The sequence below is a fragment of the Camelina sativa genome, chromosome 9, assembly GCF_030686135.1.
Source record: "Camelina sativa cultivar CO46 ecotype springtype chromosome 9, ASM3068613v1".
Lineage (NCBI taxonomy): Eukaryota > Viridiplantae > Streptophyta > Magnoliopsida > Brassicales > Brassicaceae > Camelina > Camelina sativa.
Genome location: NC_141888.1, coordinates 26,032,999 through 26,051,590, shown reverse-complemented (window position 1 = coordinate 26,051,590; position 18,592 = coordinate 26,032,999). Strand labels below are relative to the sequence as shown.

Here is an 18,592-nt window from a genome sequence, read left to right as displayed (position 1 = left end):
TTACGTATTTACTCGCAACGTTTGATATGGAGCTGTATATGGCGAATCCTATAATAATCTATATTTTAGTGACATGTGTATCTATTTTTTTTTTTTTTTTAATTGTTGTTGTTGAAATGAATTATGACAACATGCACGAGAGAACACGTAGTGATATATATATGTTTTAGAAAATCTAGAAAAACAGAGATTTTAAATTTAAATATTCTCAAGTAAATTCTTCAGAGTTTTATTTATTGATATGTATTCTTGTAGCCACATACATATTTAATAAACAATTATCACATGGAGCTAACAAAGTCAACAATCTCCACCACATCATGGAGTAGAGAGTTGGAATTCACCACCCTACAATTCAACCTGATTTGTCCTTGAGTTCCTGTAAGAGGTGTAATGTTTCCCATCCTATTTATTGCCTCCACAAATGCGTTGAAGAATGTTTGTGTGCCATCAGCATATGCTCTCACCAAGGGGATTGTGTCAGCTGCATCGGGGCTAGAGAACAACTCTTGGTCGCTCTGGATAAGACCTTTTTGCTCTTTCAGATTCACATAGTATTTGTTATCGAAAACCGTAGGCGTGCGCAGATCAAAATCCACCAAGGCACTTAGATTGCCATTTTGGGGACATAGTCCACGAAGAGTCTGGAGGTAAGTAGCGTTGAGAGTAGGGTCGGGTAAACCGGTCTCGCTGAAGTTGTATAATCTGTCTATAATAAATTGACATTGATTTTTACCAAATGTGTGACCCCCTAAACAAAAGAAAGACCATGATTATATTAGAAATGAACTCGCTAATTGCAATTACATCAAATGGTGTGTAATATATTTTGTTAATTACCGGAAAGAGCAACAAGATCAGAAGGACGGTCGAGGCCAACATTTCCAAATTTTTCTTTAAGTACTTGAAGTGTGGAGGATGGACCAGGAAGATTTTCATTAGCGAGTTCCATAAATGCTTGTAAGCTGTCTCTTCTCCCCAAAGGAACCCTCCAAGAAGGACCTCCTGCCTATAGTACAGTATCCATTATATACAAATAAACCACTCGAATACTCAAAGAGAAAAATACAAACAAGTATTATAAAATCATTAATTATATACTCAAAAGGAAGTTGTTTTAGGCTGCACTATTTCTTGGAAAAAATGAAAAATTATTCGTTTTGACTAACGAAAAATGTAGTCAAAACGAATAATCCTAACCAGGTAAATCCTTTTTTTTTTTAACAAGGACCAGGTAAATCCAAGTAATGAGACAGAGTGGCTATCAAAATTTCTAAACGGGGCCACGCGTTTTGAATATTTTTCAAATAATTTTGAATACTTTTCATATAAGTATAGATTGTGACTTTCCAAAAAAACTAAAAATATCCCAATTTTTCTATTTTTCCGTCATGTTTGATTTTATGTAAAGTCACTATTTGATATATAAAGTTGAAAAAATGTTTGTCATGAATATGGAACAATGGAGAAGCATACCAGCGTGACAGATTGTTGAGCTGCAATGGTGAGCACATCTGCGCATGAAACGGTTCTTGGGCACGCCCTCTCTATTGCGGATTTCATTCTATCAATCACAGGAAATCCCCGAGTCGAATTTGCGTTTCCAAACGCATCTTTCTCTGTGCGGAATGATGTTGTGTTGTCCAACAAGATCGATGCGTCACAACCCTTTCAGAATTTCAAAATATTATTTTAACAAATTATTAGGCAATGTATAAATGTATTACATCCATAGCTTTTGAGTTTACCAAAGGTAACAACAGTTTAAGATAAAACTTTTTTTTAATCCATTAAAGTCATGTGTTCCTCTAAAGCAAGTAATCAATGAAGATTATATTTCTACCTATCAATATAATGATGTTTGAAAAGTCTTTTTAATATATATATGTCCCTTAACAAAAAAAAAACAAAAATGATTGATGGATGTTAAATTTCTGACGTGCTATGTACGGCACCATATGCTCTTCCTAACTAATGTAACACTAATAATTTATCTTCGTGAATCCGACTTCATAAACGTTTTGGAAACCATCCTTGTGCAAGAAATTAATTAATAAGTAACCAGTAACATCATTGTCGACGAGAGATAAGTATTAATTCTATAGGAAAAGCAAACATATGGCATCTAACATACGTGAAAAGAGTATTAACTAAGACAGTTTGCGTGTGCTGATGACTAAGAATATTTGTTATCTACTTTTGTTTTTATCTACTTTTTACACTAACATATTAATATTTATAAGATGAACCACAGTAATTCGTAACGCTATAGATGTATGAAAAGTGAATTCTTACATTAACAAAGCAGTCGTGAAAGTGAAGGCGAAGAATGCTCGCAGCGATACGAGGGTCTGACCTTAACTCGTTGACAATGGTATCTCTTATGATGTTGGTGACGTTAGGACATGAAGTGTCGTAAAAGGTAGGAGTAAGCTGAGCATCGGACAAAGACGCGCGAAGCATAAGACATCCCAATGTGATTAAGATTGTCCATGTGAACGAAGTAGAAGACGAAGAAGCAGAGAACTTCATCTTTTACAAGGAAAACAGAAACTCTTTGATTGGGTTTAATGGAGAGGATGAATAAGGTCCATATCTTAAAGAATCCTTTTATAGCCAAAATGGGTCAAATCTGGAGGCATAATTTTTTTTTTTTTTTGCTTATTCTTTTTTTTTTTTCCCTCTCGTATGAAGGCATTTCTCTCGAACAACAAATGAAGTGTTGTAAATTAGGGAGTTTAGGGAGTAAATCTCTTAGGTTATTATTGATAGGAATTGAGGTTACAACATATATATATAGTGTTACAAGTCCTAAGGTAAAACCGACATACTAATGCTATCACCGATGGGCTTCGACTAACGGGCCGAAGGCTCTCGACCAAGTGTGGTCGAGAGGCTGCGTACGGACGGACTGATAATGGGCCGGTTGGATAGAGTCCACCAAGTGTTTTACAACACTCCCCCTTGGACGATACAACCGTGCCTATGCGAGGAAGGGATCGATGCAATGTGCTTAGGGGATGCTGCCTCATTAAAACCTTACCAGGAAAACCCATTGGGACAAAACCTTAGTGAAGGAAAAAGAGTACAGCACACATTGCTCCCCCTGTTCCAAGCATCACTTCAAGTTCTTAAGCCTCCGCATTCCAATATGGTGCGTGAGCTTCTTGAATGTTGTTGTCGGTAATGCCTTGGTGAAGAGATCGGCTGAGTTGTCATATGACTGAACTTGCACCACTTGAACTTCTCCGGCCTTTTGTAGTTCATGTGTGTAGAAGAACTTCGGCAGGATGTGCTTTGTCCGATCTCCCTTGATGTAACCTTCTTTGAGTTGTGCGATGCAGGCTGTATTGTCTTCATAGATGACCGTTGCTGATTTGTCTATGTCCATGCCACTGTCTGTCCGAATGTGCTGAGTCATTGACCGCAACCAAACACACTCACGGCTGGCTTCATGCATGGCTAGGATCTCAGCGTGATTTGAGGATGTGGCTACTAGAGTCTGCTTCATAGAACGCCAAGAGATCGCTGTACCACCGTGTGTAAACACATAACCTGTTTGTGATTTACCATTGTGTGGGTCGGACAGATAACCTGCATCAGCAAAACCAACTAAACCTTCTTTGTTATGGTTAGTGTAAAATAAGCCAAAGTCTGTCGTTCCTTGTAGGTAACGCAGAACATGTTTTATACCATTCCAGTGCCTTATGGTCGGACAAGAACTGTATCTTGCCAGAAGGTTTACTGCGAAGCATATGTCAGGTCTAGTGTGGCTAGCCAAGAACATTAATGCTCCTATAGCACTGAGGTAAGGCACTTCAGGACCAAGAATTTCTTCATTGTCCTTCTTAGGAGCAAATAGATCTTTATCCACTTCTACACTTCTCACAACCATTGGGCTAGTCAATGAGTGAGCTTGCTCCATATTAAATCTCTTGAGTACCTTTTCTGTGTATGCCTTTTGATGCACAAGGATCCCATTGTTTATGTACTCAAGCTGCAACCCCAAACAGAATTTTGTCTTGCCTAGGTCTTTCATCTCAAACTCTCTTTTGAGATATCCTACTGTTTGGGCGATTTCCCCAGAGGTTCCAAGGATGTTTAAATCATCCACATATACTGCTATTATCACAAATCCCTTATTCGCGAATTTCTTTATGAATATACAAGGACTGATCGGGTCATTCCTATAACCTTCCTTGGCTAAATATTCACTTAGCCGGTTATATCACATTCGACCATTCTGTCTCAGTCCATAAAGCGATTTGTCTAGCCTTATGCAGTATTGGTCTCTAGAACTCTTCTTATCTTTGAGTTCTATACCCTCTGGTAATCTCATATAAATTTTATTATCCAGTGGACCGTATAGATATGCAGTTACAACATCCATTAACCGCAAATCTAAACTTTCTCTTATGGCCAGACTTATTAGATATCTAAAAGTCGTTGCATCCATCACAGGGGAGTATGTCTCCTCATAATCTATGCCAGGTCTTTGAGAGAATCCTTGTGCTACGAGCCTTGCCTTGTATCTGACAATCTCGTTTCTCTCATTTCTCTTTCTTACAAAGACCCATTTGTGTCCAACTGGTTTAATTTCTGGTGTTATCCTTAAGGTCGGACCAAACACACTTCTCTTCTTTAAAGAGTTTAGCTCCACATCTATGGCTTCTTTCCATTTAAGCCAATCTTTGCTTTGTGTACACTCTAGTATAGATGTGGGCTCATGATCCTCATTTATTTCAAGTGCTACCTTGTATGCAAATACATCATCAATGTCGACATCTTTTCGGTTCCATTGTATTCCAGACATTATATAGTTTATCGAGATCTCATTGTTGTCAATTCCTTCAGGCTCTTGAGGTTCAGCGTCCTGAGCCTCATTTGGTGCCGTAGGAGTTTCCATGACAACATCTGGCTTTTCTATAATTCCCTTAGCATCGGTCTGTTTTGCACTCTTTGTTTTCCGAGGATTCTTATATTTGGAACCTAATGGTCTACCCCGTTTCAAACGTGGCATAGACTCTGTAGCAACTTGATTATTGTGTTCCTTGTGAACATCAATACGTACTGGTGCATTGCAAGCTGGTATGTACGATTTTGTTACTCTTTTCGGGTCAGCAAAGGAATCTGGCAATTGATTAGCTAGCTGTTGAAGATGTATAATCTTCTGAACTTCTGCATCACATGCTATAGTTCGAGGATCTTGCCATTCTAAGGATGTTTGATTCCATGTCAATTCTTTGCTCATCTTGCTGGTCTCCCCACCTAACATAGGGAATTCGGACTCAATAAATTGACAGTCCGCGTATCTGGCCTTGAACAGGTCTCCTGTCAGTGGCTCGAGATACCTTATTATGGTGGGAGACTCATACCCCACACATATTCCCATTCTCCTCTGTGGTCCCATCTTTGTTCTCTGTGGTGGAGCAATTGGTATATAAACGGCACAACCAAATGTCTTAAGATGGGATAAGTCTGGCTCTTGACCCGATAGGAGTTGGGATGGGGAATATTTGTGTTCACTAGATGGCCTGATGCGTATGAGTTCTGCTGCGTGTAAGACCGCGTGTCCCCAAGCCGACACAGGAAGCTTCGATCGCATTAACAATGGTCGAGCTATCAATTGTATTTGTTTAATGAAGGATTCATCTAATCCGTTTTGTGTATGTACATGTGCCACAGGATGTTCCACACTCACCCCCATGGACATACAGTAATCATTAAACGCTTGGGATGTAAATTCACCAGCATTATCTAGACGTATAGTCTTAAGTGGAAAGTCTGGAAAATGTGCTCTTAATCGAATGATTTGAGCTAAGAGCTTAGCAAATGCTAAGTTTCTCGTGGATAACAAGCATACGTGGGACCATCTGGTTGATGCATTTATCATCACCATGAAATATCGAAATGTCCCACTAGGTGGGTGTATCGGCCCACATATGTCACCTTGTATCCTTTCCAGAAAATGTAAAGTCTCTCTTGTGACTTTTACTGGTGATGGTCTTACAATAAGTTTCCCTTGTGCACATGCCACACATGTGAGATTCTTAGGGAGAACTTTTCTTTCTTTAAGGTTGTGCCCTTTTGAACTCTTTATCAATTTACGCATCATGTTAGTTCCCGGATGGCCAAGCCGGTCATGCCATAAAGTGAAACTTTCTTTGTATATTTTGTGCTTAGCCAAGTTGGCTTCTATCATGTTAATCTTAGCATGGTATAGACCAGAGGCTAAGGCAGGTATAGTCTCTAGGATCTTCTTTTGTCCTTTCACATTTTCTGTAATGTAGAGGAACTCTTTAGATCCTTCACCCTTGGTTTCAATATGGTAACCATTTGACCTTATGTCTTTAAAGCTCAATAAGCTTCTCTTAGAGCTGGGTGAGTATAAAGCATCACATAACTCAATATGAGTTCCGTTAGGCAACAATATGTGTGCTTGGCCATAGCCTTCTATAATATTTGCTATACCCGCAATTGTATTAACATTTGCACTTTTCATTATAAGATTTATGAAATATCTCTTATCTTTTAGTATGGTGTGGCTGGAGCCACTATCCACTACTAATTCACTCATGTCCTTGGCCATGTCTATAAATAGGACAAGAATTTTGGATTTTAATAGAATAGTTTATAAAATAAAATCCATTGAATTTAATTCAAAGCAATTATCCATTACATTAAAAAGGAAATTAAATCATAAAGCATAGAAAATAAACCAAAATAAATTCGAAATTCATTCAACATCTTTGAGGCAGTCGGAGGTCTCATATCCTAGCAAGTCATCATTCTCATGATCGAAGTCTCCTTCATCATCGATGTGTACATAGTTTGCTTCTGGATTTTTCTTAAGAGATTCTTAATATGCATCAATGAGGTGTTTGGGAGTTCTGCAGTTCTTGGCCCAGTGGTTTGACATACCACATCGGTGGCAAGTCGATTTGGCCTTGGAGTTTGGCTTAAAGGACCCACGGCCCTTACCACCACGTCCGTGGCCTCCTCGACCAGCCTGGCCCCCTCGACCACTACGTCCTCTGCCACCACGGCCACCACGGCCATAGTGTCTATCTCTGTGGACGTAGTTGATCTCACTAGGCTCCTTAGGCTCATTAGACTCAACTACAGCTTTCTTTCCCAAGTTGACCTTATTTGCTTCTGGTAATGGGGCTGTACCAGGAGGTCGCATAGCACTGTTCATCATCAACAACTCATCGTTTTGCTCAGCGAGCAGTAAACACTCAATGAGTTCCCCATAGTCAGCAAGCTTTTGGTGCCGATATTGTTGCTGGAGTACTCTGTTATTAGGGCTGAAAGTAGACAATGTCTTCTCAATCAGCTCCTGCTCAGTCACCTCTTTCCCACACAGCCTAAGGAGTGAGACAATCCTAAAGAGCTCAGAGTTATACTCTTCCACGGATTTGTAATCCAGGATCCTTAGGCTCTTCCAATCAAACTCTGCCTTTGGAAGGAGCACCGTCTTTTGGTGCCCATAACGGCGTTTAAGCTGTGTCCAAAGGGAGAGAGGATCTCTTAGGAAGAGGTACTGGCTTTTGATACTCTCAGCAATGTGATGATGTATGTGCTGGAGACACTTACTCTTGTTCCTGTCCGTAGACTCAATATCCTCATCGATGCACCCTTTCAGGCCATTTGATGACAAGTAGATTTCGGTGTCATTGGCCCATTGCAAGTAATTCTTTCTGGAAGCTTGCAGAATAGGGTAGTCTAGGCTCTTGAGATTAGCCATCTGCATAAATATAGACAACCGACATTTAGCATGCGGTATTTGAGACCGAACCATGCAACAAATAATTTTCAGGTCATGCGGTATTTGTGCCTTAGGTCATGCGGTATTTGAGACCGAACCATGCCTTGCCTCTTATAGTTTTTTCGGTTTAAATTCATGCATGCAAGACAACAAAACTAAATAGCTACATGCATGCAACAATTTCCTTATTCCTAGATAGGATTTCCTTATCTTATAGTTTCCTATTTGATTTAGGATTAAATATTTTTGATTTTTAAGGAATTTGGATAATTACTATTTTGATTAAGGACTTATCCTAACCAATATTTTAATTTCCGATTTAAAGTTTTAATTTATAGAAACTTAGCAAAAGTTTTATTTAATCAGATTAATTTAGGATAAGTACTATAATTTTAATTTGGAAATTATCCTAGAACAACTCTAAAATTTTCGAGTTTATGAATTTAGGATCTAGGGAATTTTCTTCTTGAATTTCTCAAGAACAGTTTAAACATTCCTAAAATATAATTCATGCAATCGATTTTATAACAACCTAAACATGGTCCGATTTTAATTGTTATGCATGAATGATCCAAGTTTTAATTTCCTAGAACAATCTGTAATAATCTGATCCTTATGAATCTAAATTAGTTCTAGGTTCTTATGCAACAATCAAGCAGTCAATCAACAGTTTTAAAGCTTGATATAATTTGGTGCAATTTAACAAACAATCTAACAATCCTATGTGAATAGATTTTAAAGTTTATAGGATTATAGATCTTAAATTTGTTTGTTAGTTTACTTGGATATTTTAGGGTTCAATAGCTTTTAGTTCCAAATTCAATTATGTGGTTTTAAGAAGTTTGAATTTTGTTTACCTTAACACCACAAGGATTCTGACTGGAATTGATCTGGGAGCTAAAGACCTCAGATATCTCTTGACCACGAACCACGAACAGCTTCCCTACGAACAGCTCCTTGCTTCCCGCGAACAGCTTCTCGCACTCATCCCCGATCGACGAACCGTGAACAGCAAACCTCGACCAAGCTGTCGAGAGAACTTTGATCACAAGCTAAGGATTGCTTGTGAACAAGAGGATCTTCGAACAGGAAGGATTTGATCTCAGATGGAAGTAAGAACAGGAAGTCGGTTTAGGGTTTTAGGGTAAGGGAGAATAGGCGGCTGCTTTAGGGTTTTGGGAGAGAGGCTATCGTGCTGATAACGTGTTGTAAATTAGGGAGTTTAGGGAGTAAATCTCTTAGGTTATTATTGATAGGAATTGAGGTTACAACATATATATATAGTGTTACAAATCCTAAGGTAAAACCGACATACTAATGCTATCGCTGATGGGCTTCGACTAACGGGCCAAAGGCTCTCGACCAAGTGTGGTCGAGAGGCTGCGTACGGACAGATTGATAATGGGCCGGTTGGATAGAGTCCACCAAGTGTTTTACAACATGAAGGTTCTTCTTTGTGTCAACTATTTCAACTAACGACGATAGATATCATGTATTATTCCACGTACGCTATCTCTATCTATGGAAAGTTAGAAGAATAAATCTAAATTGTCAGTTTATACATAGTATATTGGTATACGTTAATTTTGTTGACAATTGTTTAAATTTATCTCTATATACATATCCACTCTTAAAGTCTTAAGTATTCAAGTTATTTATAGAAGAATAGTAAGAGATGTTAATATTGCTGATGTCAAAAGCCAACAATGAAACAAAACCAAGATTAAAATATTTATAGAAGAATAGTAAGGAATATTTAGAAAAAGTAATCGTCCATTCATACATCAATCCATGCAAACTCGCACGTTTTAAGATATAAGGACTTTATTTTATTATCAGGTTTTGTCAAATTACAGTAGGTGATCCATAAGATACGTATATTGTTTCCAAGTTATCTCCAATCATATTTCTTCCCCTTTCTGCACAACAAGAGTAGAATACAAACTTTTTCACTTACCATATAAAACACGTATGATATAATATATTATATCATGTTAAAAACGGACAATACAAATCAAAACTCCTCCAAATATGAAGAGGCGATACCCAAAAAAATTTTTGAATAACGTTGGAAAATTTATTTTTTGACACTCGTGTATAGAATTTATTTTTTGTTTTGTTAAATAGAATAATAATATTTCGTCAAACGCAAAATCCAGTGATATCCAGCGACCGACAAACAATTGTTTTTCTCTTTTGGCTTTTCTATAGTTTATATCAGATTAAAAATAACTAATAATCAGAAGTGTACCTAATTCTAATCGAACTTTCGTGCAGTAATCGTAAAACTATAACCAAATTCTCAAAACTTAAAAAAGTTAGATTAATACCTTACAAAACATATTGTCTTAGGATAAATTTTGTAAAAACATATCATGATTCGTGTAAATCCAAACCCTTAAACATATGTTTCGATGAAATGTCCATAAAAATCTTTCATAATAATTTCCATTATAATATTAAGACAAAAATAACTCCTCAATGACCTTACAAAAATCTCGGTTGTCGTCACCCGCTAAAAGACAAACGAAAAATCAACATCGCCATTCGCCAATAGCTATTTTTTTTCTTGCTATTTTTTTTTCTAAATTTGAAAATAAGATCATCCTCGTGTCCGCCACGTTCTTCACCTACACTCCTAAACGGTGCCCTCTTCTTTTTACTCAAGTCCCTCATGATCTCTTTGTATAATGAGATAATGACTTTAAAGCGGAGGTTTATCTCACTAGAATTATTGGTTCTGATAGATTTTGCTTTCATGCAAAAGGTTATTAGAATTGAATCAAACTATTATCAGATCATCAATCCATACTAAGAAACAAAAACAGTCTGATACAAAGACAAGTAATAACGAAATCGAATATGAACGGTGTCGTTTTTGCTGGCAGGACTGAGGTCACTGAGGCAATACTTATCGTTGAAACTAAAACAGGGAAAAAAAATATATCTAACGAGATCATCACGTATAGCGACTTAATATACTCACTGCAGATAAAACAATACTAGCTGTCTAATCTATCTGAAATATACGATTTAACCCACATGAAATTGTCTCCATTTGGTCCCAATTGGCTTGTTAAAAATCTCTTAAAGATCTCTGAAGTTTTATTTTCTTGTGGAGGAAATATGGAAAAAAAACAAGAGAAAAAGGACACGTGAGTTATCCTATGAGGAGAGTTACGTATAGTAACAATTATAGAGTTCTTGTCAAAATCTTCCGACGACATGACGCACAGACCCAACAAATTTAGACTTTAGCAGCCCACCATATATATAAGCCTTCGAGTAGTCGTTTACATCACCAGTTTCACCACCCACAAATAATGCATTATCATCATCATCAAATGAAGTCACAAAATCTTAGTAGATTGTCAAATTAAGAAAAATATGCATATGGTAAACGCAAACACAAATGGAATCTAGGAATTTTTGCGTTTAACTTTCTTATCTTTGACATTAATAAGCGAATAAAACCAAAATAAATTTAAAAGTAAATTAAATTATGTATAATAAAATAAAGGTACGTACAACATAGATTAAATGGATTTGAAACCGAATCACACAAACTCTACTGTAATCATGTGACCAAAGGCAGCCAATTATTTTTATACAACGTAAAACCTAAAAAAGTTAGCTAGAAACCACTTGTGCTTGGAAAAAGAAAAAGAAGAAAATGACGGAAACACGTTTGGTATATGCGACCAAAGGAAAGCTACTAATCTTACACACAACATTAATTTCAAGGAAGAGAAAAGTCCTAAGAAACACACCAACCAATTTTATATATATTTCAAGAAAAATACACGAAAGATTCGAGAGCACCCGAAAATAATATACAAACCACACTTCTGTTTCAGATTCTGCACTAGCAAATTGAATTCTACGATGGTCAAATATTACCCAATAAATTCAAACAATGGGAACCAAACCGAGGCTATTGTTGAAATTTAACGTAACTATACAACAGATGTATTATATATTGCAGCATAAAAAATATTGTTCTAGTAATTTTTCCGTTTTTAAACATCCCCTATATATTAATAGAGAAACACATTTGAAAAAAAAAAATTGACATGTCAGCATTACAGAGCTCAAAATATTTTTTATCAAATAATCCTCAAAACATGTACTTATTTACAATTCTCTGCATTATTATTTTTTTAATTACACAAAAATGTTAAACCTAGACGTCCAGACCCTTTCCTCTCACCTATAAATACATCATTTTCCTCACTAACAATGACATCACCACTCACAAGAGCAAGCAAACAACTCCACAATTCTAACAAACTATATATCTCTGATTTTCACATGGCTTCTTACAGCAGTGATTTTTACGAAACTAATACAGATCAAGAGTAAAGGATTTCACATATCTAGGAATAAGCACAATAATGTGATTTCTATAAATCCATTAATATGTGTATTTCAATTGGAAAGATTTCTATTTAATTTCATATTCATTTCAGAATTACTCAAGCACAACTATTTACATCATCTACATATTTGCATGAAACAATAACATAAAGTTGAAATAAAATGATGTAAATTAGTTTAACAATAATAAAATGAATCATATATTACGAAATATTAATATTTTGAGCATAATAATTTTGGTTAAAAAAAAAAACTCACAAGACATTACTTAACAACTGTACTATTATTCTCTTTTTACAAATCAAGATTTACTTAAAACCCTGTTTTAACCAACTATTGGTAAATAATTTTCTGGTATTTAAAATAAATAAATATAATTATCTAATTAGATCTCCATTAATATAAACAATTTCATAATTTTCCACAAAAAAAAAACTTAATCCTTGATTTACGTAAATAAAGATCTATATTAACATTTTTGAAATACATTTTGTGTTATGCCCTTTAAGTTTTGCTTATTTAAATTTTTATTTACAATATTAACCCCTAAAAAAAATTATATAAATAACATTGCAGAGAAACTCAAATACTAAACTTTCTTAAATCGACCAACATTTGTTCCATTTATTGCCATAAAATCTTAATAATATTTATACATTCCGATTTTTCCAAAAACAACTCTACCCATTAAAGTTTTCATCTCATAAAATCATCAAAACTATCTTTAGAGATTTTGTTTGTATAGAATTTCTATAGAAATTTTTGCTTTACATATTTTGATTGTAAAATGTAGATTTAGTCATCTACATTACTTGATTTGAGGTACTTAAGGGTTGATTCCTCAGATTTCTCACATTATAATAAATAAACTAAATAATTATCCCGTGGTGTTTCTATAAATTGATGTACATTTGGTGTTCTTTAAGTTATACTTATTTACAAAGTTAATCCTTAAAAAAATGCACCTACAAACAGAATCAATTAGATTCCTAAAATGTCTCTACAAATTTGATTTATAATTTCCTAAAACAATTTATATATTAAGAAATTTATTACACTTAAGAAATATCTATACAACATTTTCTTCTTTATATACCAAAAATATCTATGCAATATTTTCTTCTTTTAAAAACTCTAATATTCAGTAATAACTATATTATTTCATATGAACAATTAAAACTTTAATGGTTATTAATATGCTGATAAAAAATGCAAAAATAATTATTTCACGGGTTAAATCTAATAAATTGGAGTATTTATAATATAAATTAATATGTGGTATACTGCATAATAATTTTTATGGATATAATTCTTTTACGGATTAAATCTAAATAACTTTAAACTTACGGATTAAATTTAAAAAACTAAAATTTTAAAAATATAATAATGAAGAATAATTCTTTCACGGGTTAAATCTAAAAAACAGTAAAAATTTCTATTTTTATAACCATAATAAATTCGATATGGTACAAATGTAACATTAGTATAAATAAAACTAAATAATTGTCGCGTGTCTGCGGTATACAACTGATCAAATTTTATAATTAACAATTAAAATACAATTATACAATCTTAAACACTAAACAAAAGAAACAAAATTAACAAACAAATACAATTTTGAAAAATTTAATTTTTTAATATTGTAAAAATATTGTCCCGCGGTGTACCGCGGGTTAAAATCTAGTATTAACATATTAACAGAAACCATAATCCTTGATTTGCATTAACAAATTTTGCCAAACAATCGGAAATAGTCAAATAATTCAAATTCTTTCGAAATTGCTTTAATTGGAGAGAAGTGAAATTTGTTATTAAAAAAAAAAAAGCATGCCAATTAAATCAATTTAATATTTCCAAATCACGTGTTAATAGCTTAATCCTTGCTTATAGTGGCAACCAAGATATGACGTGTTTTCTGATTTGCTCCTCCAAAAGTGATTAAGTTTCCTAATTAAATTACCACATTAATCCCGTATATAAAACAGAGATACTCCAAACCGAAAAAGGAATCATATATATCACACTTAATCCTTGATTTGTGTAAATAAAGGTATTAACATATTAACAGAAACAATAATCCTTGATTTGCATTAACAAATTTTGCTAAAAAATCAGAATTAAATACCTAATCAAATATTTCATATTCTTTCGAAATTGCTTAACTGGAGGGAAGTGAACTTTGTTAAAAAAAATTTTTAGAAAAAAACCCTTATTCAAATTACTACCCCTATATATATGTAATTCCAATCACATTCTTTTCCACGAGATCACCAAGCAAATAAATTAACAATTTACAAGTATTATATATTTTATTCTCTCATAGCTTCTTTCAACAATGTTTGTGATTTGAAACCTTTTCAAAAATATGTGGAAGATTAAGGTAATCATCCGATTGTGGAAACAATACTCAGCTATTGCTGGTGAAACAATTGAAATGATCTTGATAGATGTTAAAGTAAGTTTTTAATATATATATTATTCTATTGTTTTTTTGTATTATTATATATATATATATATATTAAAAACTTACTTTAACATCTATCAAGATAATTTCAACTGTTTCACCGGTGGTAGCTGAGACTGCTAAGTATTGTTTCCACAATGGGATGATCTTCATATATAATTACGTATATGTTATTTGGTATAAGGAAATAACAAATGGGCCTCGAAAAATATTAAAACCCAGTACATTACATATTACAAAATTTCTCACAATTGGATTAGTTGTTCGTTTATATGATAAAATCCAATAACAAATATCCAGTAGGTACTAATAAACTATTCAAAATAAAATAGGAATTTAATTTAAAGAATATTAGTATATGTCAAAAAAAAATATTTAGGTTCATTCCTAGGATGAACCTTTTTGTTCACTTCTTCCTTATCAACCAATCATAATCTTCTATACATTATATTGTTTAAAAAACTAAATCAAAATTAAATTAAAAAGCAATACATATTAAGAAAACAAATTCTGTATAATTTTATTTAAGGAAAGTTAAATATTTGCTTGGTTTAGATTTTACAATTAGAATGAAATGATGTATCGGTTTGGGTTTACAAATGAGGTGATTAAGGTTTAGATTTTACAATTCAAACAAAATTATATGTCGGTTTGGGTTTACAAATGAAGTGGTTAGGGTTTAGATTTTACAATTAAAACAAAATTATATGTCGGTTTGGGTTTACAAATGTAGTGGTTAGGGTTTAGATTTTACAATTAAAACAAAATTATATATATGTCGGTTTGGGTTTACAAATGAGATGGTTAGGGTTTAGATTTTACAATTAGAACGAAATTATATGTCGGTTTGGGTTTACAAATGAGATGGTTAGGGTTTAGATTTTACAATTAGAACGAAATTATATGTCGGTTTGAGTTTACAACTGAGATGGTTAGGGTTTAGATTTTACAATTAGAATGAATTATATATCGGTTTGAGTTTATTTAAACCGCTTTTTAATAAACACAAACCGATATATATGAAATCTAAACCCTAACCATCTCATTTGTGAACCCAAACCGATATATAATTTCGTTCTACTTGTAAAATCTAAACTCTAACCATTTCATTTGTGAACCCAAACCGACTTATAATTTCGTTCTAATTATGAAATCTAAACTTTAACATCTCATTTGTGAACCCAAACCGACATATAATTTTGTTCTACTTGTAAAATCTAAACCCTAACCATCTCATTTGTGAACTCAAACCGACATATAATTTCGTTCTAATTGTAAAATCTAAACCCTAACCACCTCATTTGTAAACCCAAACCGACATATAATTTCGTTTTAATTGTAAAATCTAAATCCTAACCACTTCATTTGTAAATCCAAACCGACATATAATTTTACTCTAGTTTTAAAAATCTAAACCAATCCAAAAATATTTAACTTTCCTTAATTAAAAGTATACAGAATTGTTTCCTTAATTTGGGTTGTTTTTTAATTTAATTTTGATTTATTTTCTAAATAAAATATTAGATGCAAGATTCTGATTGGCTGAGAGAAGAGGGGGTGAATGGAGAGGTTCACCCCCTAGGGATGAACCTAAGTATTTTTCCAAAATATATGCTTTGATTTCCAGTTAAACAAAATCATGCGCTAGGCGCGGGTCGATTACCTAGTACACTAAGATTGTCAAAGCCCAAGACATGGATACTCATTACATATATAATATTACAAAAAAAAAGCAAAAGAATAGCTAGTGAAAAAATTATTGAAAAAAAATATTTTTTGTCAATTATCGAAAATAATTTGTTCATGGAAAATCAGTTGTAGTAAATTTGCGACCAATATGTAATGAGAGAGTGAAAATCTTTTAGAATTGTTATAACCAAATGTTGGATTTGTGCAACGAAAATGGCTGTCGCAAAATGAATGTCGGATTCGTGCATCAATATTATTAGGAACATTAGGTTAAAAGCTTTTATAGTTTGCCAATTATCGGGATCATTAGTTCTTAAAGAACCCAAAAAAAATATAGTAAGGCTTCCTTTCAAGTTAAAGTAAGAATGAGATATATCCTGATGCTTGTAAAACCTTCTCACGTTAACTTGAAGGAAGTCTTACTTATCTTTTTTAGGTTTTCTTGAGGACAAATAATAATATCCAATAATTGGCAACAACAAAAGCTTCTAACCCAATATTCCGGCCATACTTATAAGTTGTTCTTCTTTTAACCTTCTTCAATCCCTCTTTAGTTATGTAGTTTGGACTACATACACAAAATCATCAGCAGCATATAATACTCAATTCCATTGGAGAAAAAGCATGTCTTTATAACAATTTTTGAAAGGTGGTTCAAACTTGGGAATAGATGGGTCAAGAAACATAATTGTCTGTATTATTGGGTCAAGTAACGTACTTCTATTTTAATTTCTAATTAATCATGATCTCAATTTAAACTTAATATAGGACATAATAATTTCATAGGGTAATGGGTGTCAGTTACATTTTCTTCTCTACAAAGTCATGTAACGTTCACTTGATTTTAAAAAAAAAATATTGTAAGTTTTACTTTTCAATGGATTAGGATTTCAATTTCAGCTTATATCGGACAATATGATTTCATGGGTTAATAGGCGTTATTTACGTCTTCTTTTCTATAAATTCATGTAACGTTCACGTGATTTTTAAAAATGATATATATATATATATATATAATTATTTACATTTTCATATAACTAAAAAAACATTAGTCAAGTACACTCACTTTTTTATTATTAATTTATATTTTATTTTGTCAATTTTTTTACTCTAAATAAGCTCTCCTTTTTTGTTGACTTAATTTTTTGATTAGACTACTAACTAAATTTTATGTTATGGTAGTCGAATTATATTTTATATAAGTTTTAATTTAATGTAGGTTGATTTTTTGATTACTTGATTTATATTGTTTGTTTACTTTGTTAGTACAATCTTTTTTAACTACTACTCACACATGAACACTAGTGGATTTTTTTCTTGAGATACAGTGCGGAAAAACGGCTTTTTCATACTCCGACAATAACCCTGTGTTCAATTCATACATTTGACTATTGATCTGGCCTAAACATACATTATGTTTATGAATATTTGAATTCCGTACCCCAACATCAAAATCAATACCCCAAGTATAATTGTTGTGCCATAACATACAAAAACGTGTTTATCGACTAACTCTGTTAAGCTTCCGTGTGCGCAACGATCCAAACGACGTCGTTTTGGCTAAACAGAGAAACTAAAATTTTGACCAAAAAGACGTCGTTTTTTATTTCTCTCACAAAATCTCTCTTCCTCTTTCCCAAAACTCTCTCTCGCAAGTAGGAACCCTAGAATTTGGGCATTTTTAATTTTTGAGTCGATCTGAAGTAGTTTAGGCAGCCCAAAATAGGTGTTTAGGCAGCTCTTTCAGATCGACTCGAAATTGAAAACGCCCAAATTCTAGGGTTTCTCTGCCGTGAGAGAGTTTCGGGATAGAGGAAGAGAGATTTTGTGAGAGAAATTGACCAAAACGACGTCGTTTTGGTCGAAATTTTAGTTTCTCTGTTTAGCCAAAACGACGTCGTTTGGATCGATGCGCACACGTGGAATCCACGTCAGAACGGTTAAACGGAAGCTTAACAGAGTTAGTCGATAAACACGTTTTTGTATGTTATAGCACAACAATTATACTTGGGGTATTGATTTCGAAGTTGGGGTACGGAATTCAAATATCCATAAACATAATGTATGTTTAGGCCAGATCAATAGTCAAATGTATGAATTCAACACAGGGCTATTGTCGGGGTATGAAAAAGTCGTTTTTCCGACACAGTGCATGTAACACTAGTATTAAACTATAAAACATATTCCGGTAGCGGGTATCATCAGTCAAATAATTTCAAAAATATTTATCATAATAAGAATGATCATTTTGAATAATTTACTTACCGGTAATGAGTTACTTTTATAGCTGAACA

The 18,592-nt window shown here is 33.5% G+C and overlaps 2 protein-coding genes across 2 annotated transcripts; both read right to left on the bottom strand.

Moving 5' to 3' along the window:
• Positions 1-190: 190 nt before the first annotated feature.
• LOC104711415 (peroxidase 34) lies at positions 191-2,761 on the bottom strand. The gene is made up of 4 exons (XM_010428113.3): positions 2,296-2,761; positions 1,477-1,668; positions 841-1,009; positions 191-751 (listed from the first exon to the last, which is right to left on the bottom strand). Exons 1-4 carry the CDS (start codon positions 2,530-2,532, stop codon positions 282-284), a joined length of 1,068 nt encoding a protein of 355 aa, XP_010426415.1. The 5' UTR covers positions 2,533-2,761; the 3' UTR covers positions 191-281.
• A 3,975-nt stretch (positions 2,762-6,736) lies between these two features.
• Positions 6,737-7,747, bottom strand: LOC147938773 (uncharacterized). The gene is made up of 3 exons (XM_087465759.1): positions 7,455-7,747; positions 7,093-7,367; positions 6,737-6,858 (listed from the first exon to the last, which is right to left on the bottom strand). The coding sequence occupies exons 1-3, from the start codon at positions 7,745-7,747 to the stop codon at positions 6,737-6,739; spliced, it is 690 nt and encodes a 229-aa protein (XP_087321885.1).
• Between the last annotated feature and the right edge of the window lie 10,845 nt (positions 7,748-18,592).

What these genes read in the sequence shown, in the direction of transcription:
- LOC104711415 (XM_010428113.3), bottom strand. Translation starts at nt 2,532, where the DNA reads ATGAAGTTCTCTGCTTCTTCGTCTTCTACTTCGTTCACATGGACAATC. An exon ending in CTCAACAATCTGTCACGCTG is followed by an intron (nt 1,010 to 1,476) that starts GTATGCTTCTCC and finishes ACTGTACTATAG; the next exon opens with GCAGGAGGTCCTTCTTGGAG. An exon ending in TGATCTTGTTGCTCTTTCCG is followed by an intron (nt 752 to 840) that starts GTAATTAACAAA and finishes TCTTTTGTTTAG; the next exon opens with GGGGTCACACATTTGGTAAA.
- LOC147938773 (XM_087465759.1), bottom strand. Translation starts at nt 7,747, where the DNA reads ATGGCTAATCTCAAGAGCCTAGACTACCCTATTCTGCAAGCTTCCAGA. An exon ending in GTGCTCCTTCCAAAGGCAGA is followed by an intron (nt 7,368 to 7,454) that starts GTTTGATTGGAA and finishes CTCACTCCTTAG; the next exon opens with GCTGTGTGGGAAAGAGGTGA. An exon ending in TAATGAGCCTAAGGAGCCTA is followed by an intron (nt 6,859 to 7,092) that starts GTGAGATCAACT and finishes ATGCATATTAAG; the next exon opens with AATCTCTTAAGAAAAATCCA.